The sequence below is a fragment of the Rhincodon typus genome, chromosome 6 (assembly GCF_021869965.1).
Source record: "Rhincodon typus isolate 14 chromosome 6, sRhiTyp1.1, whole genome shotgun sequence".
Lineage (NCBI taxonomy): Eukaryota > Metazoa > Chordata > Chondrichthyes > Orectolobiformes > Rhincodontidae > Rhincodon > Rhincodon typus.
In genome coordinates, this window is record NC_063337.1 from 46327061 (window position 1) to 46352865 (window position 25805).

At 41.3% G+C, this 25805-nt stretch overlaps 1 protein-coding gene across 1 annotated transcript in view; it reads left to right on the plus strand.

Moving 5' to 3' along the window:
• The window catches only part of LOC109913154 (beta-galactoside alpha-2,6-sialyltransferase 2-like), a 59946-nt gene extending 38039 nt beyond the window's left edge, over positions 1–21907 (plus strand). Inside the window, exons 5-8 of the mRNA XM_048598147.1 lie at positions 3779–3876; positions 13254–13355; positions 16691–16865; positions 21178–21907. Of these exons, the coding sequence (XP_048454104.1) occupies positions 3779–3876; positions 13254–13355; positions 16691–16865; positions 21178–21428 (626 nt within the window). The 3' untranslated portion in view covers positions 21429–21907. The remainder of the gene's footprint in view (positions 1–3778; positions 3877–13253; positions 13356–16690; positions 16866–21177) is intronic.
• Positions 21908–25805: the final 3898 nt, after the last annotated feature.

Here is a 25805-nt window from a genome sequence, read left to right on the forward strand (position 1 = left end):
AAGGCGATTCCATCAGATGTATCATGGAACCAATGTATATCCCTTCACTGCAAGTGCCAATGTAGCATTATATGTTTTTTAAATCATTCACGGGACATGGTCAGTACTGGCTGGACAGCATTTTTATTGCCTGTCCTTGAGAAAGTGGTGGTCATCTGCCTTCATGAGCCACTTACACATGCTGTAAGTTGACCCACAATGCTGTCAAGGAGGGAATTCCAGGATTCTGACCCAGTGACAGTGAAAGAACAGTGATATAATTGCAAGTCAAGATGGTGAGTGGCTTGGAGAGGAACTTGCAGGTGGTGTTCCCATGTAACAGCTTGTCCTTATAGATGGGAGCGTTTTTGGAAGGTGCTGTCTGAGGATCTTTGGTGAATTTCTGCAGTGCATCTTGTAGATGGTACACACAGCTGCATCCCAGCGATTCTGCCTCTCACATCTCTGACAGAATTCACAATTAAACCTATAAGGAGCTACAACACTGAACAGCTCACACACCACCATCTCACTTACCCTTCATCACTAGGAGAACATACACAGAGACTTTTACTCATTCAGTGGCTAGGCAAGAGGGGGCTGAAGGCCTTAACCCCTTAACCACCTCCAACCACCCCATCTCCTCAAAGGGAGAGGGAAACATCATTGAACACTGACAGGAAGCAGGAGTGATAGACATGCACCTGGGGTCATTATCTCAGCATTTTCCAGAGTACACCACCTCTGCTCTTTCAATGGCCCAAATACTTAGGAATATGAGAAGGCTATTCAGTCCATCAAGTCTGCCTTGCTATTCAATGCAATCATGGTCGATTGAACATTTCTACGCTTTCTACTCATCCCACCTCCATAACCTTGTCCACCACAGGTAATCAGAAATCTATCAATCGTGACCTTGAACATAGCCAAAGGCTGAGCCTCCACAGCCCATTGTGGTAGAGAATTCCAAAGGTTCATAACTTTGGGTATCAAATAATTTAACCTCCTCTCAGATCTAAGTGATACCCTCTTATTTTTAAATTGTCACCCTTGATTTTAAACTCTTCAACCAGAGGAAACATCTTCCTTGCATCCACCCTGCCTATCCCTATAAGGATTTTGTAGTTACTTCCATCAGGTCAGGCTGATGACGGTGGAACTACACCTAAGCAGTGACCTTTGAGCAGGCTGGAGAACTCTAGGTCCTGGACCACCAGACGACACCCATCAAAGTTGTTGGAGACAAGCCAACAAAGCAGTCAGTGGTCTTTTGCAAGTTCAGCATTGGTTGCCATGGTGCCACCAACAGGAAAATAAAGATTAAACAATATTGAAGTCACTTTGGGTGCACAGTGTCAACCTTCATTCTGTGTCCTGTGTACTAGGGTCATTGATCATGTCTTCTGAAGTTACTCGTTGTCACTCATGAGACAGCCCTGGAGGTAACTGAAATGTTACAGTGCAGAAGGAGGTTATTTGGCCCAATTCTCCAAATAAACGTAATGACTTAGAGCCAGTCTCCTGCCTTTTGCCTGTACTCTCACACATTGTTTTCCTTCAAATAAGCATATATTGCCCTCTTGAATGCCTCAGGTGAACCTTCCCCCATCGCATTTCCAGGCAGAGCATTACAAACCCAAGCCACTTGTCACGTGAAAGCATTTTTGATACAAGTGAGCAATTATTCAAGAAACCTGGAATATGTGCAAAAGATTAGTGTAGTGACAGTTCCTTGGATAGTGTGCATGCATGTTTAGGAATTGTTCCTTGTGGTCAAAGCTAACTGGACATTCAAGGAGTGAAATCCCTTTCTGCTCAGGAACCTGTCTGAATGAAGCCACTGGTGAGATCTGTATGTGTACAGTTTGATGCCCCTCTGATGACCCAACTCAACGACGGCCGCAAATTTGACGATTCGGGCACCTTGGCTCTCAGAGAGTCCATGTTTAACTGGACAAGCCATACTGCCTTGTTGTAAAGGACATTGGTGAACACATGATTGTAGTGGGGTGTACAATATCATACATGTCCCCAACTGAGGTTTAAAAAGAGCAGGCAGCAAGGATGTTCAATGCTGCTGTGATCTTCAGTGCCAGTGACATTGAGCTTTCCCCCAAGTGACTTCCGATCTGCCAGCAAGAGGTACAGATCTAGGTGATTGTTAGGCTTGTGAAGATGTCTCCAGCACTGCCTATAGCTCATTTGTAGATAGCTGCACCTCCTTCATACACTGCATGTTCCTCGTTCTGCTGTTCAGACACTTTGTCCACAGCTGCAGCCCTGAGTCTTGCTTTTCCATTTGCTGTAGGTGCTGGGTCTTCCTTCTTTTTCCTTTTCATTGTTTACCTCAGGCCATGCCAAGAAAACTGCTGAGTTAACTTGGTCAAGCTGGCAGGGAAGTACTGATCAGTGAAGAAAAATCAGCAGTGAGATGTTTGTTTTCCATTTGAGGTCTGGACATAGTCAATATACTCTTAGGCCCATAATCGGGCAGCTCTGGTATTGGTGAAAGCTGGATCTACAGACACCTCTAAATCCTTCATGTCCCATGACTGGTTTTCCCCCTCTTGATGTTACCACATGGAAAATCTTTGTGGCTTTGATCTTTGCACAGCTTTCCATGCATTAGCTCAACCTGACTCTTGGAGGCCTTCACCATCCCCTGTGATATAGCCTTGCATCATTGCAAACTACAGCCTGTGTGACAGTTTCATTCTCATGTCCTTAACATGGGCGTATAAACGTTCCTCCATGGCTGAATGTGGAATATTGCATGCAACATCATCACCATTGTGGGGCACCATTCACAAAGGTAGACGAATCACAGAACATGTTGAGATGCTAGTGTTAGGATTTGAAAGAGGTTACTCACCTTTACTCTGCAGTGAGTGCTTCCATTCAGCGCAAAAGCCTTAACTGAATACTCAGACAGTAGTATTTTTCAGCTTCTGCTCCAATTCCCTCAGTTGGGTGTGTTTGTATTGTCGAGGAACATGTGCAAACAGATTTCAGGTCCCTCCCATGTATAATGCACATTCTCTAGGATGCTCTCTATTTCAGAACAATTTAAGAGAGAGATGGTAATTGTTAACTTTTTGCTTGATTTGTTCATCGTCTATCTTTCTTCTTTACATTACAATTTCTCTCCTCATTACTGGAGGCCTGCTCCCTTCCTCAGGTCCCTCTGTCTTTCCTAAATCTCCCCTGTGTGATTATTAGCCTTTTCACAATCTCTCTTATATTCCTGCTCTTCCTCCTAAGACCAGTCCCACCCAGATTCTCGTACGCAGCCTTAGCCTACACCACCCCTTGGTCAATTCTCAATACCCCATTGTGTTCCCCATCCTAGATGTGCTAGACCTCCATGTCTGTCTTGCTGCTATCACTTTGATTCTCTCCTCTGCACCCCACTAGTATGGTTGTCTTGATTGAGCAGGCTTGTTGACTGGGCCAATATGCTAAATAATGCAAGCCAAGTCCAACTGGTTAGACAGAAGAATTTTGAGAACATATGGCAAAACTTCACTCCAATACTGGGAAACTGAATTTTTGCTTCCACCCAACTGAGCTCCCTCACCCACCCTTGTAAATCCCTGCAAAATTCTGCTAATAGTTATCCCAATTCAATCTGCTAACCCTTCTGTCTAAATTAATACCATGAATTCAATATTATGAAAGCATAAAATCCCCCATATTATACAGTGTGAGGGTACAGACGTTTAAAATAGCATATCACAATTCCAATTGCTTAAATTCCATAAAACAAAATGTGATAATCATTGATGTTTCTCTTTTACAGATTCGCATGATGCAGTGCTGAGATTTAATGCCGCTCCTACACGAGGTTATGAGAAGGATGTTGGGAGTAAAACCACAATTCGTGTTATTAATTCACAAGTGAGTCAATGTGTGTCATCACATACTTACTTATAAGCGATGTTAATTTAGTTATATTATGTGGTGTTTCTTCTGCTAATGGGCCAGTTTTCCCTAGTTAACAGTTCACTAATGGAAGCAAACTTGTAATCCTCACCAGGTCTAACCTACATGGGACTCCAGACTCTCATACTGTGTTTGATTCTTAACTGCCCCCTGAAATAGCCTGGCAAGCTATTCATTTGATTAATCCATATGACAAAGTATTAGGGATGTGAAATGAATTGACAATCCCAATAAGTATTAGATGCAAACTTGGACAAAGATACAACAATTCCAGTTGAGTGTAAAACGTCCTCCACGTGACAGTCGGGGCATTTGTGCCAAATTCAGGGAGGTGTCCTACAGACCAGTCAAACAATAGCCTGATGTAATCATACTCACCGAAAACACACCGTTTAACCAAAGTCTCAGGCTCCTTCATCATTATTCTGTACCTATTCTAGATATTACCACATGCTTCCTGTCACAATCCCACCTGCCACCTCATGTGAAGGTTCAGTTCTCTATGTTGAACATTACTTCGAAGAAGCGTTAAATAATGTGGCTCTTAAATAATCTGAAGTGAATTGAATTGGCTGAAGACTGGCATATGTGATACTGGGGGCATCTGAATGAGGCTGAGCAGCATTTTCCACTGAGCACTTCTGGCTGAAGATTCTTGCAAATATTTCAGCCTTGTCTTTTGTGCTGATACACTGGACTGTCCCATTATTGGGAATGAGTACAGTTGTGGAGCTGCCTCCTCTTTTATGCTGTTTAATGGTCCATAACTGAGACACGATAACCATCCCAGGACAAGCCAACCAAAGACACGCACAGGAATTCCTAGGGGCCTGGTACTCAACCCGGGACTCCACCAACAAACATGTGGAAATAGGCCCCATATATCAACGACTACAAAGCAAAACTGGAAATGAGGCCAATCACCACATCAGACTGGACCCACATAAATAACAAGTGGGACAGACCAACAATGCTTCATTGGAGGCGCACTGATGATGTTACCTAGAATGGTGATGAAACATCTGCAAACCAGCCCAGCAGCTCAGTGAACAAATCAACAACCTCAACTTGGGGCTGCTCCTGACATGCCGTCCTACACTTTTCATTGAACCAGAGTTGATCTTCCAACTTGATGGTAATTGGAAAATGGGGGATACGTCAAGCAGATAAATTACAGATGCTGGTTTAATCTAACTCTGCTGCTGCTGACGGCCCACTGACCTCATGGATACTCAATTCTGAGTTTCTAGATCTGTTCAAAATATATTCCAAGCAGCATAGTGGTAGTGCCACATAACATATTGGATGGTATCTTCAATGCGAAGATAGGACTTCATCACAACAAGGACGGTAAAGTGGTCACCCCTGCCAATTCTGTCATGGACAGATACATCTACGTTTGGTAGATTAGTGAGGATGAGTCGAAGGAAGCTTTTTCCTCTTGGTGGTTTCCTCACTAGCTGCCACAGACTAGGTCTAGCTGCTTTGACCTTTAGGACTCGGCCAGCTCTCTCACTAGAGGTGTTCCTAAGCCAGTCTTATTAACAGACATTGAGGTAGGCCACCCGGAACACATACTCTGCTCTGAAGACCCTCAGCTATTCTTCCAATTCATATTCAAAATTTAGGAGCTGAGAGGGAGGGACAGTTGGTGGTAAGCAGCAAGAAGTTTCCTTGCTCAAGTTTAACCTGATGCTGTGAGATTTCACACAATCTAGAGTCAATATTGGCAGCATTTCCGCCCAACTCCCACCCCCAGTTGTATACCACTGTACTGTCACCTTTCTAGGTTTGTCCTGCTGGATGGACAGCACTTAACCAGAGATTGTGATACGTTGTCTTCTACATTCTGTCTAAGGTATGATGGGCATGAGTATGACAATGTCAGGATGCTGCTTGATTCATCCATCCCACCCGTGGCACTTGACCCCAGATGTTAATACAGTATTGGATAGCTTTTTTTAATTCACTCATGGGATTTGAGCATCGCTGGCTAGTCTAGTATTGATTGCCCAGCCCTAGTTGCCCTTGAGAAGGTGGTGGTGAGTGCATTCTTGAACCATTGTAGACCATGTGCTGTAGGTGGACCCACAATGTCCTGAAGGAGCAAATTCCAGGATATTGACCCAGTGGCAGTAAAGAAACAGTGACATATTTCCAGTTCAGGATAGTGAGTGGCTTGGAGGAGAATATGCAAATGGTAACATTCCCATGTACCTGCTGCCCTTATGCTTCTAGATGGAAGAGGTAATGAGCTTGGAAAACATGGATCTTTGGTGAATTTCTGCAGTGCGTCTTGTAGATAGTACACACTGCTGCTACTGAGCGTCGGTGGTGGAGAGAGTGGATGCTTGTGGATGCAGTGCCGATCAAGCAGGCTGCTTTGACGTTAATGGTGTTGAGCTTCTCAAGCGTTGTTGGGGCTGCAATCATCCAGGCAAATGGGGAGTATTCCATCACACTCCTGACTTGTGCCTTGTAGTTGGTGGACAGGCTTTGAGGAGTCAGGAGGTGAGTTACTCACTGCAATACTCCCAGCTTCTGACCTGCTTTTGTAGCCACTGTGTCTATGTGTAAGTCCAATTGAGTTTCTGGTCAATGGTAAGCCCTAGGATGTTGATAGTGCAGGATTAAGTGTTGGTAACACCATTGAGTGTCAAGGGACAGTGGTTAGATTGTGCCTTCTTGGAGATGGTCATTGCCTAGCATTTGTGTGGCACATTTGTTACTTGCCATTTGTTAGCCCAAGCCTGGATATTGTCCAGATCTTGTTGCATTTGAACATGGACTACTTCAGTGCCTGAGGAGTCGTAATTATATAATTAATTGTGTAATTATCGGCAAACATCCCCATTTCTGATCTTATGATGGAGGGAAAGTCGTTGATGAAACAGCTGAAGATGGTTGGGCCTAGGACACTACACTGAGGAACTCCTGGAGCTGTGATGACTGACCTCCCACAACCACAGCCATCTTCCTATGTGCCAGAGAGTTTGCCCCCGATACCCATTGATTACAGTTTTGCTAGGGCTCCTTGATGCCACACTCAGTCAAATGCAGCCTTGATATCAAGTGCTGTCACTCTTACCTCACCTCTGGAATTCAGCTCTTTTGTCCATGTTTGGACCAAGGCTGTAATGAGGTCTGAAGCTGAGTGATCCTGGAGACATCCAAACTGTAATACTGGGCAGGTTATTGCCGAACATTTGCTGCTTGATAGCACTGTTGATGACACTTCCCATCGCTATACTGATGGTTGAAATTGGGCTGATGGGGCAGTAATTGACTGGTTTGGATTTGACCTGCTTTACTTAGTGCTGACATACCTGGCCAATTTTCCACATTGTTGGATAGATACCAGTTTTGTAACTATACTGGAAGAGCTTGGCTAGGGGAGTGGCAAGTTCTGGAGCACAAGTCTCCAGTACTATTGCCAGAATGTTGCCAGACTCCATAGCTATTGCACTGACCAGTACCTCTAACTATTTTGTGATATCATGTGGAATGAATCAAATTGGCTGAAGACTGGTATCTGTAATGTTGGGGACCACTGGACGAGGCCGAGATGGATCATCCACTCGGCACTTCTGGCTGAATATTGCTGTGAATGCTTCAGCCTTATCTTTTACACTGATGTATTGGGCTCTTCCATCATTGAGTATGGGGATATTTGTGGAGCCTCCTCCTTCGTGAGTTGTTTAATTGTCCACAAATCATGACTGGATATGGCAAGACTGCAGAGGTTAGATGTGAACTATTGATTGTGGGATTGTTTAGCTCTGTCCATCAATTGCTGCTTGTGGTGTTTGGTGGACAAGTGATCCTGTTTGGTAGTTTCACCAGGTTGACACCTCATTTTTAGGTATACCTGGTGCTGCTCCTGGCATGCCTTCCTGCACTCTCCATTCAAACAGGGTTGAGTGGGAGATTTGAATGGGCTATACGCCAGGCCATGAGGTTACAGATTGTGCTGGAGTACAATTCCACTGCTGTTGATGGCCCATAGCTCCTCGTGGATGCCCAGTTTTGAACTGCTGGATCTGTTCGAAGACTGTCCCATTGAACACGGTTCACACAACACGATGGAGGTTATTCTCAATGTGAAGGTGGGACTTTGTCTTCACAAGGACTGTGCAGTGGTCGCGTACCAATACTGTCATGGACAGATGCATTTGCAGCAGTAAGGATGAGGTCAAGTATGTTTTTCTCTCTTGTTGGTTCCCTCACCACCTGCCGCAGACCCAGTCTAGCAGCTACGTCCTTTAGGACCCGACCAGCTCAATCAGTTGTACTGCTGCCGAGCCACTCTTGGTGATGGACAATGAAATCCCCCACCCAGAGTACATTATGTGCCCTTGCCACCCTCAGTTCTTCCTCCAAGCATTGTTCTACATGTAGGAGTACTGATTCATAAGGATGGTACGTGGTAGTCAGCAGGAGGTTTCCTTGCCATTGTTTAACCTGAATCCATGAGACTTCATGGAATCCGGAGTCAATGTTGAGGATTCCTACAGCAACACCCTCCTGACTGTATACCACTGTGCTGCCCCCTCTGCTGGGTCTGTCCTGTTGGTGGGACTGGACATATCCAGCTATGGTGATGGCAGTGCCTGGTACATTGTCTGCAAAGTATGATTCTGTGAGTATGACTATGTCAGGCTGTTTCTTAACTAGTCTGTGAGACAGCTCTCCCAATTTTGGCACTTGCCCCCAGACGTTAGTAAGAAGGACTTTTCAGGTTCGACAGGGCTGTTTCTGCCATTGTCTTTTCCAGTGCTTAGGTCGATGCCAGGTGAACGATCCGGTTTCATTTAATTGTTGAGATTTTGTAGCGATTGATACAAACGAATTACTTGCTTAGCTATTTCAGAGGGCAGTTGAGAATCAACCAGAATTGCTGAAGGTTTGGAGCCACATGTAGGCCAGACCAAGTGAGGATGGCAGATTTCCTTCCCTGAAGAACAGTTGTCAGCCAGGTAGGTTTTTCCAACAATCGACAATGGTTTCATGGTCATCAGTCAATTCATAATTCCAGATTTTTTTTTATTGAATTCAAATTCCATCATCTCCTGTAGTGGGATTCAAACCCAGAATATTAGCTGAGTTAGCTGCATTTACTGTTATAATTTCTGCTGCCTAGGTCAATGCCAGGCAGTCCATTTAGTTTGATTCCTTTTCCTTAACTTTATCGAGGTTGGGTACAACTGAGTGGCTTGCTAGGCCACTTCAGAAGCCTTTTAAGAGTCAAGCAACTTTGTGGGTCTGGAGTCACACATGCCAGACCATATAAAGGCTGCAGATTTACTTTGTTAAAGGGCATTAGTCAACCAGATGGCTGCTTATGAGAATTGACAATGGTTTCTTGATCATCATGAGACTAATTTTTAAATTTTATGATTTTTAGTTGAATATAAATCCCACCAACTATGATTCAAGCCCATGCCTTCAGGTCATTTAGACCTCTGAATGATTAGTTAAGTGATATTTTCACTTCGCGCCCCATTGGTGTTCTTTTATCGTTTTCTAACTTTGGATTATATGGGAAAGTAGAATTGAGTTGCAAGATCCTGACCGGTAACCCTGGTCTTATTTATCTTATTCTTTAGAATTTTGGCTTCCATGTTTTCAGACTATTTTTGTACATGAGCTCCCTCATAAATTGCTTTGATTGCCCAGAATTATCGAAGCTTGCCAAGAGAGAACTTTGTTTTTTGCTTAAAATGTTTGTTCTTACATGTTATCAGGCAATGCTCCTTGTCATTTAGGCTGCCAAGAGTGAGAAGGATAAATGTAAAAAAAAACCTGAGAGAACTGCAGATGCAGGAAATCAGAAATAAAAACACAAATTGCTGGAGAAGCTCAATAGGTCTGGCAGGATCTATGGAGAGAAAATAACATTAATGTTTCAGGTCCAGTGACCCTTCTTCAGAACAGAAAATTTTGGTATTTCTGCAGAAGATGGGATGAGGGGTTAGGGGAAGGAGTAAACGATAGGGGATGGAGCCCAAAGAGAGAGAGAAACAGTTAGACAGACAAAGTACTGGGTAAAGGTCAGCCAGGGACAATAAATAGCTGCTAATGGATGTCTTCGCTGGAGAGAGCTCAGTCATGGAGGCAGCAACGGCATCACAGCTTCGTCAACGTCTGGAGCATGGCAGCGGCTGGGGGCCTGGATCAGGACCTTGACATTCGGAGATCGAGACAGTACGGGAACAGTGATCCTAATGTGAGGATCTACAGCAGCATCAAGAGCAGGCAGCCGAGGGTCTCCCAGAGAGTGGGCCAAAGTGGAGGAGATAGAGCTTTGTAGGGAGTGCGAGCCCAGCATGGCTAAGCACTTAAGAAAGACTGTAATGTTGAACTTTCAACTTTATTTCTTTATGTTTCTACTTAATACTAAGAAGGACTGTAATGTATAACTTTTAACGTTGTTGCCTTATTTTTCTATTTTGGACCTAAGATTTTGTACCTAGGTATCTTTTGTAGCTCAGATGGCACCGAGAATGGTGAAATTTCACTCTACTTCTGTACTTCGGTCCTTGAGAATATGTGACAATAAAATCTAAATCTAATTCTAATTCTAATGGAGACCATTAGTAGCTGACAATGGGTTGTGTGTGGCAACAGCCCATGTGATAACAAGGCCTGGTATGTGGGGGTTGGAGTAAGGACATGGGTGATAAGATGCTCAAGCACTAAAATTGTTGTACTTGACATTGAGTCCAGAAGGCTGTAAAGTGGAAAATGAGGTGCTGTTTTTTCCAGCTTCGCTGGAGCACTACAGCAAGCCTGAGACTGAGATGTTGGTCAGGGAACTGGTGGTGTGTTGAAGTGAAGGCAACTGGAAGCTCAGGGTCTTTATTTGCAGACAGAATGTAGGTGTTCTGCAAAGCAGTCATCCAGTCTACACCTTGTTTCCCCAATGTAGAGGGGACCACATTGTGATCAGCGGTTGCAGTAGAGTCATAGAGTCATAGAGCTGTACAGCATGGAAACAGATCCTTCGGTCCAACTGGTCCATGCCGACTAGAAATCCGAGATAAATCTAATCCCATTTGCCAGCATTTGGCCCACATCCCTCTAAACCCTTCCTATTCATTTATCCATCCAGGCGCCTTTTAAATATTGTAATTGTACCAGCCTCTACCAGTTCCTCTGGCAGGTCAATCCATATGATTTTATGAACTTCTTCAAGGTCACCCCTCAGCCTCCAATGGTCCAGGGAAAATCTCTCCAGCCTATTCAGCATCTCCCTGTACCTTAAACTCTCCAACCCTGACAATATTCTTGTAAATCTTTTCTGAACCCTTTCAAGTTTTGCAACATCCTTCCAAAGCAGGGTAACCAGAATTGCACACTGTATTCCAAAAGTGGCCTAACCAATGTAGATTGAGTCAAGCGCAGGTAAAGCGCTGCTTCATCTGAAAGGTGTGTTTGGGCCCTTGTATTCTGAGGAGGGAGGAAGTGAATGGGTAGATATTACCCCTTCTGCGGTTACAGGGGAAGGTGCTGTGGGGCTGTGGGGGGGGACGGTGTTTTGGGAGTGAAGGTGGAGTGGACTAAGGTGTCCCTGCAGAAGGCTGACAAGGAGGGGGAGGGGGATATGTGTTTGGCACTGGAGGTAGTGGAAATGACAGCTAATGATCCTCTGGATGTTGGTGGGGTGGTAGATGGGGACAAGGGGGACCCTATCGCTGTCGTGGGAGGGAAGAGACGAGGTGAGTGTCAAGGTCCAGGAGATGGGTTGGACTCAGCTGAGGGCCCTATTAGCTACGATGCTGGTGAATCCTAGGTTGAGGAAGAAGGTGGATATTTCAGATGCCCCCTTGTCAAAGTTGGCATCATTAGAGCTGATGAAACGGAGACAGAGGAACTGAAAGAATGAAATACAGTCTTTACAGGAAGTAGGGTGTGAGGATGTATAGTCCAGATAATTGTGGGAGTCATAGCCATAGAGTCATAGAATCATACATCACGGAAACAGACCCTTCGGTCTAACCAATCCATGCTGAGCATAATCCCAAACAAAACTAGTCCCACCAGCCTCCCCTGGTCCATATCCCTCTTAACATTTGCTATTCTTGTACTTATCCAAATGTCTTTTAAACATTGTAATTGTACCCACATCCACCACTTCCTCAGAAAGTTCATTTCATATGTGAACCACCCTCTCTGTAAAAAAATTGCCCCTCATATCTTTTTTAGATCCCTCTCACCTTAAAATGTGTCCCCTAATCTTGAAATCCCCCATCCTAGGAAAAAGACAACTACCATTAACTCTATTTATATCCCCCATTATTTTATAAACTTTGAGCGGATATTGGTGGCCAACCTATCCCCGGAAATCGAAGCAGAGATGTCGAGGATGGGAAAGGAAAATCAGAGATGGACCAGGCGAAGATGAGAGCGGGTTGGAAATTGGAAGTGAAATTGACTATTTTTTTCAATTCTGGATGAAAAAAGGAAGCAGCACAGATGATGTCATTGCTTTACTGGAGAAAGGGTTGTTGGTGGGGGCCAGATTAGAACTGGAACAAGGAATGCTCCACATAACCCACAAATAGACAACCATAACTGGGGCCGATGTGGGTACCCATGGCAACCCCTTTGACTCAAAAAAAGTAGGAGGAATTAGAGAATTTGCTCAGGGTAAGGATAAGCTTGGCCAGGCAGAGGAGGATGGTGGTAGATAGGGATGGTTCAGGCCTTTTTTTCCAGGAAGAAATGGAGAGCCCTGAGGCCATCCTGTTTAGGGATGGATGTGTAAAGGGATTGCAGGTCCATGGTAAAGAGGAGACAGTTGGAGCCTGTGAACTGGAAATTCTGAAACTGACGTAAAGTGTCAGAGGAATTGCGGATGTAGGTGGGAAGTGAGAAGGATAAATGCATTCTTTTTTAATGGCAAGTCTATTTTCACTCAATAACTAATACTTAAATTATCTCTATTTAAGAATTGTGGGTATATTTTAACAAATTGAAAATCAACACTTTATGGCCAGCACGCTTATTAAATGACAATCAAGCAAATATCTCTGATCAGGATTGTAATAGCTTTATGAATGTTTTAGTTAGGCTGTGAAGGAGTAGAAATATTTTGTTATATCAACCTTATCTGTGATTATGAATAACTTGCCTAATTGCTACCATTCTTCAAATGTAATGTATGCATTATTGCTGTTCAACTGCTTCTGGAATAGTTAAGTTTCTTTTGCTAATAAATTTCCACCTTTTAACTCTCTGTGCACACCTTTGGGTAATTTGAATTACCACACACCTCAATTTCACTCAATGCTTTTTTTTAAGTAATGTTTTGTTTCCATCATGATTTGCAGATACTTGTTAACCCAGAGCACAAATTTAATAATAACATACTATTTAAGAATGTGGTTTTAGTGGCCTGGGATCCTGCACCATACTCAGTAAACCTCCTTAAGGTAAGAGCAACTGATGGAAATGTTTCTGTTGTACTTGTGAATGTAGTGCTATTTCTAGAAAGGCACAGTGAAGTAAAGGGATCAGCGTGGCTCAGTGGTAGCACTTTTGTTTTTATGTCTGTTAATTACCAGTTCTAAATCCCAATCCAGGATTTGATTTTATAATCTAGATCAATGCTTCATTGCAATACCAGGAAAATGCTGAATTTTTTGCGTTTTTTAAATTTTTTATTCTTTTATGGGATAAGGGCATCATTGGAAGGAGCAGTATTGGTTGCTCATTCATAAACATTGCAGAAATGCATGGTCATTTCAGTGTGCTTTTAAGACTATGCCACATTTCTGTGGTTCTTGAATCACATATTGACCAGATTGCCTAAAATCCGCAGAATATTAGCCTGGGATGTCTACCACCCCTCTGAATTTAAAAGATGTTTCAAAGTGAGACATTTGCAATAGTCAACTAGTCCAATGGATTTAAAAGATCATGCAGCATTATTTCAAAAAGAGTTCCATGCCCTCCTAAAGGAACTGGAGTGTTATGGTGAGTCACCCTCCTCTCTTTGAGACAGAAGATCCCAAGTTCACATTCTGCTCCAGGATTAGTTGGCAACAAAAGAACCCAGCCATTGGTGTGAACAAGCCCATGTGTATCAGTGCTAGTTCTCAGCCTGGATAAATGGGGAAGGTCAGTAGCAGGAAGGGCATCTGATTGTAAGAGCCACCTGCCAAATCCTAACACTTAATGGTTGGCATTCACCCAGTACTGTGGCGACCGCCTGAAGGTAGGAAAATATCAAGGGTGGGTGGAAGGTTATTGTGTCTGGACTACCTTTTACCATTCAACCAAAACAGATTTAATTGGCCTTTAATTGCATTACTATCTGAGGTGCTTAGAAGTATAGAAACTATCTGCCTTGATTTTCTAAATTAAAGATGTACATATAGTAGATTTGTTTTACTTTTCTAGCTCTCAATAGTTATGTTTATTTTGTTTGTTGAAAATTATGGAATTATGTGGCTTTATTCTCTTAGTAAATTCCCAAGAATTCACACCCTGTAAACGGTAAACGTAAACTTTATTGGTCCCTAACCAGATCATTACAACAGGATGATGACAGGTGCTCATTTTTCTTACCATTTCTTACAGCAGCTGTGTCTCTTACAAATCTCAAACCATCACAATTTCAGTGGCACAATTCTAATACCATGTTCCATGTGCAACATTTAATGGCTTCTCTTTCTCAACTGAAAGTAGCGATAACAATTATCACATCATTACAGCAAGAACATGCTTTTATTTCAGAATTTTCATAGTTGTTTTATTTTGGGGGGGCAGGGAGTTGGTCAGGGCTTGCTGGTGGGGTTCATATCCAAAATTTGACCCTTTCTTAATTGACTACTGACACAAAATGTGGTTCAGCTTCTGGCTCAAACATTGGGGTCAGTTGGGAACCAAGAGGACACATGGAGTGTGGAACAGCCTCACAGCAGTGGCCAGAGGGTGGACTCAATGTCCAAGGGAGTGTTGTAGGTGGGCTCCCAGAGCTGGAGAACCAACAGGACGTCCTCCATCTCCAAAAGAGATAAAGTCTGCAGCGCGGGCAAGAATGAAAGAAGGAGCCTCCATTTCCAGGCAACCTCTGTGTGACTTTTTAAACTTGTAAACTGAGAGCGTACATAAGAATGTAGGCCCCTGCTGAGGAGTTAGAACCCTAGATGGCTGACAGCAGCAACTGTGCTCAGGCAGTTCAGAAGGATCTCGAATCTGGCTGGTTGCTGTTAGGTCACCTGTAGGCAGCTAAATGAGAAATTCCACTTGGCCTCCACAGTGTGTGTTAACTGTAGGTGTTTAACTATTCTTCACATTTACCAGAGAGCACACAGCCAATTTACACATCCTCTCATCATCAGACAACCACCTCATCCTAGGAAGCTATCACTGAGAATTTGCTCAAACACTACCAAAGCTGTACACAGTACTCCAGCCGTGGTCCCATCAAAACCTTATACCATATACAATTACAGCAAGATCTATTTTATTCTGTAATAAAAAAAAGAACTGCAGATGTTGGAGATCTGAAACAAAAACAAAAATTGCTGGAGAAACTCAGCAGGTCTGTCAGCATCTGGGGAAGAAAGCAGAATTAATTCAGTTTAATCCAATTGGATGGCACAGTAGCTCAGTGGTTAGTACTGCTGCCTCATAGCATCAGGGACACTGTCTGTGTGGAGTTTGCACATTCTCCCCGTGTTTGCGTGGGTTTCCTCTAGGTGCTCCGGTTTCCTCTCACAGTCCAAAGATGCGCAGGCCAGGTGGATTTGCCATGCTAAATTGTCCAAAGTGTTCAGGGATGTGTAGATTAGGTGGGTTACAGGGTGATGGGTCTGGGTGTGATGCTCTGAGGGTCAGTGTGGACTTGTTAGGCCGAAGGGCCTGTTTCCACACTGTAGGGATTTTATAATTTAAAAAAGAATGAATTAACATTTTGAACCCTGACACACTTCATCAGATCCCATCTCTACTATCACCCTCCCAGCCACCCATATCTTCCCTTCCTCCTCAGCCCCCAACCAGAGGGTATGTTATGTTGATGGAGAATAATTTAACACAAATGTACAACATAACAGAGCTGTGTTTTGTTAACAGAGTGGTAAACTGTGTCTTTTGATGAATGTTATGAGTCTTTGAATAGAAATCAAATCTATTTCTTTTCTTCTGATGTTAATGTGAATATGAAGAACTGCTGCCACTAACTCATCTGCTTTTGGTATGATTAGGCAAAATGAATAACAGATGCATAGGACACGAATAAATATTTGTTGATGTTTTGAACAAGCTTAAATATATTTAGAGATAACACAGTGTGGAGCTGGAGGAACACAGCAGGCCAGGCAGCATCAGAGGAGCAGGAAAGCTGACTTTTCAGGAAAGTTTCTGAAGAAGGGTCCCTATCCGAAATGTGAGCTTTTCTGTTTCTCTGATGCTGCCTGGCCTGCTGTGTTCATCCAGCTCTACACTTTGTTACCTCTGACTCCAGCATTTGCAGTTCTTGCTATCTCTTAAATATATGTACTAACTTTTGGCAATGATTAAAGTAAACAGCAATAACAATTAGCTGAGACTTAACCATGTAATCAACATTTGATTCAGAAGACCAAAAGAAATTGCTGGGTTATTTTCTGAATTCAAGATTTACTTAAAGTAATTGCTTTGTCTGTCAGTTTTGAAATTGATAAGAATTAAAAGAAAGTCTTGTTTCTTTCTGACCTCATGCTGAAAGCATTGAAATTGAACATTTTGATCCTCTTTTAATGCACACACTCTTCTTCAGTGGTACAAGAAACCAGATTACAACCTGTTCATGCCCTATTTGCGATATAGAAGAAAGAATCCTGACCAGCCCTTCTACATTCTTCATCCAAAGTTTGTCTGGCAGCTTTGGGATGTAATCCAGGAAAACACTCAGGAAAACATACAGCCAAACCCTCCCTCCTCTGGCTTCATTGGTAAGTCTGTCCGTCCTCTTTCTCAGTGAGTCATAACACTGAATTGTACCATAAAGCATAAATGGAAACTTTAATTTGTTTCTTTACAAATTGTACATGCTGGTGTTGAGATTTGGGCTCTATACAAAACCACAAAGTAAAGAAAAATGTCAAAGAATAACCATATTGATAAAAATAACAATCATTGATCTAGAATGTAAATTGATGAGATTTATTAGACAATGAGCATTGCTACTTAACATTTCATTGTTCAAGACATGGCACAATCATAGGTTGAACATATGTTAGTTGTCTTTCCTGTAGATGCTGGATGTTCTGGGGTCTTCTCGTAGTTGCCTGAACGTGATCTCTTGAACATTTCTAATCCTAAAATAACTAAAACTTTACTAATGACTCCTATAAGCTAGACTTTAGCTGACTGAACAATTCCTCAATAGCTAAGTGTTTATATATTTTCTATTCACTCCCTCTGAAGACAAATTATTTCACTCCTGGTAATCGGTCCATGCTAATCCACTCCAATGGAGGATTCCTATGGCAATCCTTCATCATGTGACAGGCACTTTAGTAGCTAACCAAGCCTAATACTAATATACTAAGACAAATATTTTGTATGACACCCCCTCAATCTATGATAAATATCCATCGACTAACAATGTCCTATGCAGTTGCTAGCTTCCAAGCAAGTGTCCTATTTGTGCAAATGGTCTCTCAACAAGTGCACTACTGCTCCAAACAGCAAGTGTCCTGTAACAAATTGTAACTTGGAAGGTGCAACGACCCTGGTAAAGCAAACAATTTTTGTGCTTATCGCAGGTGCCTTTGCAACGTTTAACAAATTATGTGCATCTGGATCCATACACCTATTAACTTTTAACATAGATTTGCAATCCTTGTCCAATGGGAAGATTGCTCCTAGCATCATCTCAGCTATCCAAATATACTTTGTATCTCTAAGCAGAGAAATTCTAGGACTGTAAAGACTATTTTAGCAGACATGATGCCCCTGGTAACTGTGAATCTCTAAGTTGCATTTCTGACTGAATGCATTGAACATCTCATTCTCAGACCAGCTTCCTGAGCAGTCAGTGTTGGAGCTTTAGCTTCTCTTTACTGCTAAGCCAGACTAACTGGAACCCAAATGTACAAGTATGTCTTCACTGTAACATCAGTTCACTCCCAAAGAACACAAGTATGCTTTCTTAAAACTACATCGCAGTATTTGGCACATACAGAGAAGCCAACATTAAGACTTGCTTAACAATATACTCTAAAATTCACAAATCATCCCAATAAGACATTTTAACACTAAAGTTATGTACTGTACAATAGGATAATTTATGCCTTATTGATTACATGAAAAGATGCCAATGAGGTAAAGTCTACTATTGGTATTTACAAATAAGGGTGAAAGTTAAAATGTAGATAGATACAGGAGAAAATGAATTTGTTCTGAAAAATGAGAAGAACTTAAGTTGATTAATTCACCAGATCATGATGACAGGACAAAAAGATCAGAAATGATATCAAAGACTCTAATCACATTTTTCAATTCACCTTTAATACAAATTGTTTCATGTAAGGTAATGTAACACTCTTCTTCAGGAAGGAACAGAGTAATAAATCAATGAACGTTGGACCAGTTAGTCTAATCTCAGCTGCAGGCAAATGTTTAGAATTAATAACTCAAGATAACATTTATCAGAATTTAGAATTGGGTAATCAGCAGGAATTTTCAGAACAGTCATTTTGATATATCCAATAGAGAATTTTGAAAGAAATATTGAATTGCATAGATAATGAGAATGCAGTAAATATTCAATGGACATTCAGTAGGATGCCTTACAGGGGCTTGGTAGGTAAATTTAGTCATACAGTGAAAATAAAATTAAACAGAGAAGTTGACTGAAGGTTCAGGTAAAAAGCTGTTGCTCAGACAGAATAAGAGTTAGAAGGAATGCAGGGTTACGGGGATATGGTTGGGGTTTGGATCTGGGTTGGATGGTCTTCAGAGGTTCGGTACAGACTTGATAGGCCAAATGGTCTCTTACTGCACCGCAGGGACTCTATGCTTCTAATGTATGTAAGGTACAGTACCGTTATATACTGATAAACTGTTGATCTGCAACTATCACAATGTGACACTTATGTTACCTCCCATAACACAAGAATGAAATGTCGGTAATAACGTACTGAAGAATTCAATAAAGTTTCATTACAGCTCTCGATATCTATATGTACATAAATTCAGTAGCATTTGCATGTCTAGGCCCAAGACAAACGGTAGCACGCTGGCTCAGTGGTTAGCACCGCTGCCTCACAGCACCAGGGATCCAGGTTCGATTCCACCCTTGGGTGATTGTCTGTGTGGAGTTTGCACATTCTCCCCATGTCTGCGTAGGTTTTCTCTGGATACTCTGTTTTCCTCCCACAGTCCAAAAATGTGCAGGCTAGGTGGATTGGCCATGAAAAATTGCCCATAGTGTTGAGGGATGTGTAGAATAGTGAGTTATAGAGGGATGGGTCTGGGCGGGATGCTCTGAGTCGTTGTGGACTTGTTGGGCCGAAGGGCCTGTTTCCACACTGTAGGGAGTCTATGATTCTATGATTCACACATTGCTCAGCATTTCATGCTGCAAGAGGACAGGGATCAGTAAGATGGAGACTAGACTTCTCCAAAATCAGGTCACATGCTATGATACAGTAATGACATCATCCGTGCATCTCTTAAAGAAATCTTGCATATGAGATATGTCAAAAAAAACACAACAGCACCATGGAAAGTGGCTAAGACCAAAGCGTTAAATACTTTCAAGAAGGAGTTAGATATAGTTCTTGGGGCTAAAGGGATCAAAAGGTATGAGGAGAAAGCAGGAACAGGGTACTGAGTTGGCTGATCAGCTAGGATCGTATTAAATGGCTGGGTCAGCTTGAAGGGTCAAACAACCTATTCCTACAGCTCTTTTCTAAGTTTCTACATTTCCCTAATGCACAGAAAAACATCTTGTTGATTTGTGGCCTCAAATCCATATTCTTATTAACCCAACTACGTTTCACCGCCTTACCAGGAAATACTCCATCTGCTAGATACCACCACCCAAACCTGCCATGGTGGTCAGGTCACATCTGCAATCTCTGATCACTCAGTGGAAGAGTTGCCCCACCATGAGGATTGCCTGGCAGTATTGGCCTTTTTAAAATTGAAAATTTATCTTCAGACAGAAATTCATTGTGCTCCCACTTCGGCATAGAGGGGAAGTTCATTTGTGATTGGTGGAAGACCTTTTATTGGCTTCCCAGCCTTGGGTGCCTGCCGACTGGCCTTAATTGGAGAAGGAACATGGTTTCAGGCCACAAACTGGCCATCTCTACAAAGTTCTCACAATGGTGCAACAAGGGATTAACACCCAAAAATTCTCCCAGTATCAAGGGCCCAAATCCAAAACTAGTAACCACCTCCTGATCCTTTGGAAGTAGATATGGGACAATGATACAGTCTTATTACCCCCTGTCAATTCCTCTCTCTAGTGGGCTTAATAGGATGGTCCTGTGGTAAGGGAGCATTAACATCATTGTAATATCTCACTTCTAAATTGAAATTTCAATTACTTAGACTGGCATGTTTCACAGACTTTATCAGCATCTTTAAGGTGTTGCGGAAAATTCATTATTGCATCATATAAAGTGACACATCAACTTGTTGAGGACAATGACATGAGAAATAAAAGAAAGAAATGAGAAATTATTTGTCTCTTTCTTGTATCATACAAACTCTTGTAGAAGACGGCATATGTTTATAATCTGTACATGTTCAGAGTTGGCATTAAACTCACTCTTAGCCGTTATAGGCTAAAGTATCCAAATGAGGCCTAGGCTTTTGAGAAGCACTTAGGATTTTATTTAAAACTGTAATGTAGGCACCGAAAACTCATGAGACAATATGTTAAATAAACATGCTGCTGTGACATATTTATACTTTTGTTTAAACCTTCAGTTACTTTAGTTACTCAAAGAAATTGTATTGGAAACATTTCAGATATTGTCGATAAATGTGCTGTCTGGTGGTAAGAGCATGAATGACACAGTGATAGATCATCACATTACTGGGGGATTCCAGTTTACAAGTGATGAGAATGGATCAGGCTTAAACACTTAAATTACCACTAAGAACACTCACTGAACATTTGACTGAAGAGTTGATATTTTATAGTAATTTTAATAATATTTAAGCTGATGGAGTAATCAAAATGTAATTTTGAAAGTTTTTTGATGGACTCGATAAAATAATCACCTGTTTGGAAATGTTTTCCAGGAATCCTTATCATGATGTCCTTGTGTGACAATGTCAATATCTACGAGTATATCCCTTCCATCAGACAGACAGATCTATGTCACTACCATGAGCGATACTATGATGCTGCCTGTACCTTGGGTGCCTACCACCCTTTGCTTTATGAGAAACTTTTGGTACAACGCATGAATAAAGGAATGGAAGCAGACTTATATACAAAAGGAAAGGTTATTCTGCCTGGCTTTGGTACCATGAAGTGTTCTGGAGAGTAATGAACTTTGCGCTGCCGTCTAAGTGCTGCAATACAGAATGTGATAGTATGGCAAAATCTAAAAGATATTTGAAATGACAAGGTAGGACCAATTTCAGGGTAATAGCAAGTTAATGTGCCATTAAATACAAAACAATCCTACTGCATCATCATGAAGCTTTTGTATCACACAGATGTATTGCAACACATTATGCTTAAGCAAGTAAAGTCAAATTTCAGATAAAGACCAGACTTACAAAGAATTTCCCTTTCCTCCTATGCCACCAGTAACACACTGTTGTATGAATAGGGCCTGTATGCTTTAATAAAAGTGGTGGTTGGTTTTGCTGTAACACTGGTTAGATTATATTGTAAACAGTTACATTTCTTATTTAAGCTCAGTGGCAATTACCACCAGATGTGGAGGTGCCAGTGTTAGACTGGGGTGGACAAGGTCAGAAATCACATGGCACCACATTATAGTCCAACAGTTTTATTTGAAAACACGAGCTTTCAGAGCCTTACTCCTTTTTCAGGTATTAGTGAGAGAGGTAGTATCAGACACAGAATTTATAAGTAAAAGATCAAAGGGTCACACCACTCATGAGGATGTACGAAACAAATCTAAGATGCTGTTAAATCTTTAAGCAGTTAGAAAGTTTTAATTGATTAATATGTATATGTAATTACTACCAGAAGTTAAGTTTTGCATTGTGGATTACTTTGCAGTGAGTAGCAGTCTCTTTTTGGAAACGTGACTCCTAAAGTTCAGAGTAAATGACAGGAACATAGAATTTAGTGAAATATGTGGCTGGATTGTTTGTGATTTATTTACATTTCTGCTCAGCTGGTAATACAGTTTAGTTTTGATATTCTAAATAGAAACGTAGTTAACATTAAAAAAAGCCAGTATAAATGTACAAAATATAAACAATATGCAGAGGAATATTTAATTATTGTGCCAGTAAATATGTGGAACTAATATTGATGAATTCTTAAGTACCACGGTTTTACTAAATTTTATTAATTCCTTTTGAGCTCCAATGATTTTTAATAATTTGCTGTGTGAACTTAAATCTCCTTGTTACTCTGAATGTTAATCTTTTACTGCTGCTGCAGTTCATTAAGACCACAGCACATCAAGCCAAACTACCTTGCCAAACATAACAGTGAGTTGGAGTTCTGAATACCTCAACATTTTGGGATGTTATTCAAACCTATAATTCGCCACTGTGTTCTACGATGAGCTGGAGTAAGGTGGGGCTTGTAGGATTCCAGTGAAAGGCAAGCATTTCTTCATACGGTGAAATGAGAAATCAGTGACCAATAACTGACCTTCTGTCTGATTCTGTTTAAGTTGTAAAAAGTGCTACTGTAGATGCCTCAGCAGACCTACAGGAAGGTTTGTAGGAAAAGTTAACCATTTTACTAAAGATGTGTCAAGTGTTTCCTCAACATATTGCAATTATGAACATTTTTTTAGGCTTACTTATATCCTAGTTGATGTTCTGCAGCTGCAAAGCTGAAAAAAAATCTAATTATTAAGACTTTCTATTTCACTGAAAAAGCTTTAGGTGAATCTACATCCAATACCCTGACTTGAAAACCCTGCTCACATTTTGACAGCCGTGATAAATTCCATCACAATAATTGAGACAATCCACAACATTCTAAAACAACCAACAGCATTCTAAGTAAATCAACCCACAACATTTGAAAAATGTCATTGCACTCTATTGCGCAAAGTTAAGAGATCATTTAAAAATTCCAAGCATCTGAATCCAGCACAAATCCTTTGCTAAAAATTAATCAGTTCTTCCACAGGTCATACCCTAGCTGTGTACCAAATGTTTGTGAAATATGTCCACCAGGTTTTGAGATATATTGTATACAGACAAATAGACTGAGAAACAAGGATGTAAACATTACCTCTGCCCTCTAGTAGTGATGTAACTAAAATGCCATTAAATGGGAGTATTACTTCTGCTGTCCATCAGTGTGTAGGCTAAAATGCATAAAATGGGAGTATACAGCCAAAAACATCCTTAAAGGAGCCATTCAATATTTGGTTTCAGAATTGATGCTGAAATATTTAATAACCAATAAATTGATACCATGACAACAAAAATAACATAATTCTATTGAATTAAAGGATATACCTTTAGCACAAGATTAGTTGAAAAACTAACTTTTACCGGATGAATTGTTTGCAACTGGTGATGAAAGTAAGTTATTTTATGCCTACTTTCTCACTCATGAATTGGACAGGAAAATTGGTCACCAGGTAAACTGTGCTGCTGTTTCACCATTAGCTCATCCACACTCCTGGTGAAGACCCATTTCATCTCCTAGGAACTTGGTTTGCCATCAAATGTTACAATGTTTTATGTCAGCTAACAGTTTTGGACATTATATCATATGATCCTTATTAAGCATAATGGTTGGAACTTTCAACTTCAACTTGAAAATAAAAGGGATCTAGCTCAGAATAAGTCACCTCAACCAAATTTCTAATCTGTTTGTAAAATGTTCCTTTTTACATCGCAGTCCAGGTTTTGGCATTATCCTTGGAATGTGCATGCTTTTGTATCATGACAGATATAATGTGCTGTCATTTTAAATTTTGCCTAGAAATGTCAGTTTATATGTGGGACAACATTTATGCCCTGTGAAATATGGAACCCATTTTATCACTTGAAATCTGTTTCAAGAATATATTTCTATTAAACAATTACGATAAGTTATTAGAATTAAACAGCCTGCTCATAGCATGGAAAGGTTATAATTGAGATAATCAATCTAAAAGATACCGCCAGATGTAGTTTAGTTTAACCTGCAGTCCAGCTAAAAAAAACAAAACTAGAAAGGTTAAAATATAATTTTTGTAGAGGCAGAATGTTCTTTCAGACTCCAGAACGATAAAATTTTATCAGTCCTTGCATAACGGGCTATGAAGCAAGAGGCTGGCAAAATAGCGGGAATCAGGTAAAGAGACCTCCTTGTGTAGTCTCATTGCCAGAGTATTTTTCCAGCCGGGGAATCAGTTGCAGAGTGGCTGCATTTTCCAAGGAGGCAGGAAGCCAATTTGTTTACATAAAGGCATTACAGGCCAGTTTACAGAGCACCAGGCATTTTGTAGAGCCCGGCTGTGAGAGGTCACTACCTAAATGGAAGCAGCTTTCCTGCAGCTGCTTAAGGGGGTCATCGGAGCAGGAGGCTACATGGCTCAAAGAGGGTGCTGGAAAACTGTGAATAGTTTCAGTCTCTTTACCTGAGAAAAGATACGCTAACTAATGTCTGACTGCAAAGCACACATTTGATGGGTGTGCTGCCTCCTGAGCTGCATATACATACCACCAGTTAGTTGCGTTCTCCAAAAAGGTGACAGCTGACTAACAGGCAGGAGAGAAAGCTCAAGCAGCTGGATGCTGCTACCCCTCATTCACCATCAATGCCTGTCCTTTGATTCAAGGTTTACACAGGGTCAGAGTAGGTGCAGTCCTACTTTCAGCTGCCACAAAAGCTGCAGAGATTTACCTGTTCAGGCTTTGTTCAAGTATAATTTGTATTCCTTGCACGTATCAGGTGGATTTACACACATTTATAAGATCTCAATTGCCTTAGATGAACATCTTATATCCCTACTGAATCTAGCAGTGCCAACTCATGACTCCCACCCACCACCCCTTGAGTTACAAACTCCATGCAAGCCCCTTCAGTACCACCATGGACACACATCAGGACCCATGGTTAGATTAAGAACATCAGATTCTTAAGTGTCTATTGATAAGTTTGCTATATAAAAGAAATATTGATTCAATCCCATTGATGACAGCTAAGTTCATTCAACAACTTAACTTTCATAAGAACAATAAAAATACTTTATAAGCATTTGGAGCTGCCAACCAAACTGTGAACTGACAGTTACCCCACTGTGATGAAAGCTTGTGAGATCAATCATGCAGCAGAAGTTTTTAATAATAGCTGTCAAGCTTATGTCAACAGAGTAAAATTGTTCACACTGCAGACAGCTCTTTATCAAAAAAAGGTCGGATTTAATTAGTTTGCCAGCTTGACAGATTCAATTAATTTGACAGTTCCCTAGATAGCTTGATAATTCCAAGGAATGTTTCCACTTTTTATACATATTCATGTCTATTTTTAGCAACCAACAGACTTGATCTCTTCTAAAGGGCACTCTCCCATCCGCCTTTTGCACCTATCAATAGATATCATATCTCACCTAATAACTGACAGCTTTAGAACTTAGCCTAGAAAATATAAAACAAACAAGTCATGTTGTGTACACCACAGTGAAAATGGTGGTGCAGGGTTTGGGGGCAAGACTTCCAGAATCAGGGCTCCATCACCATGTCGGTGAAACAACAGACTCTCTCTG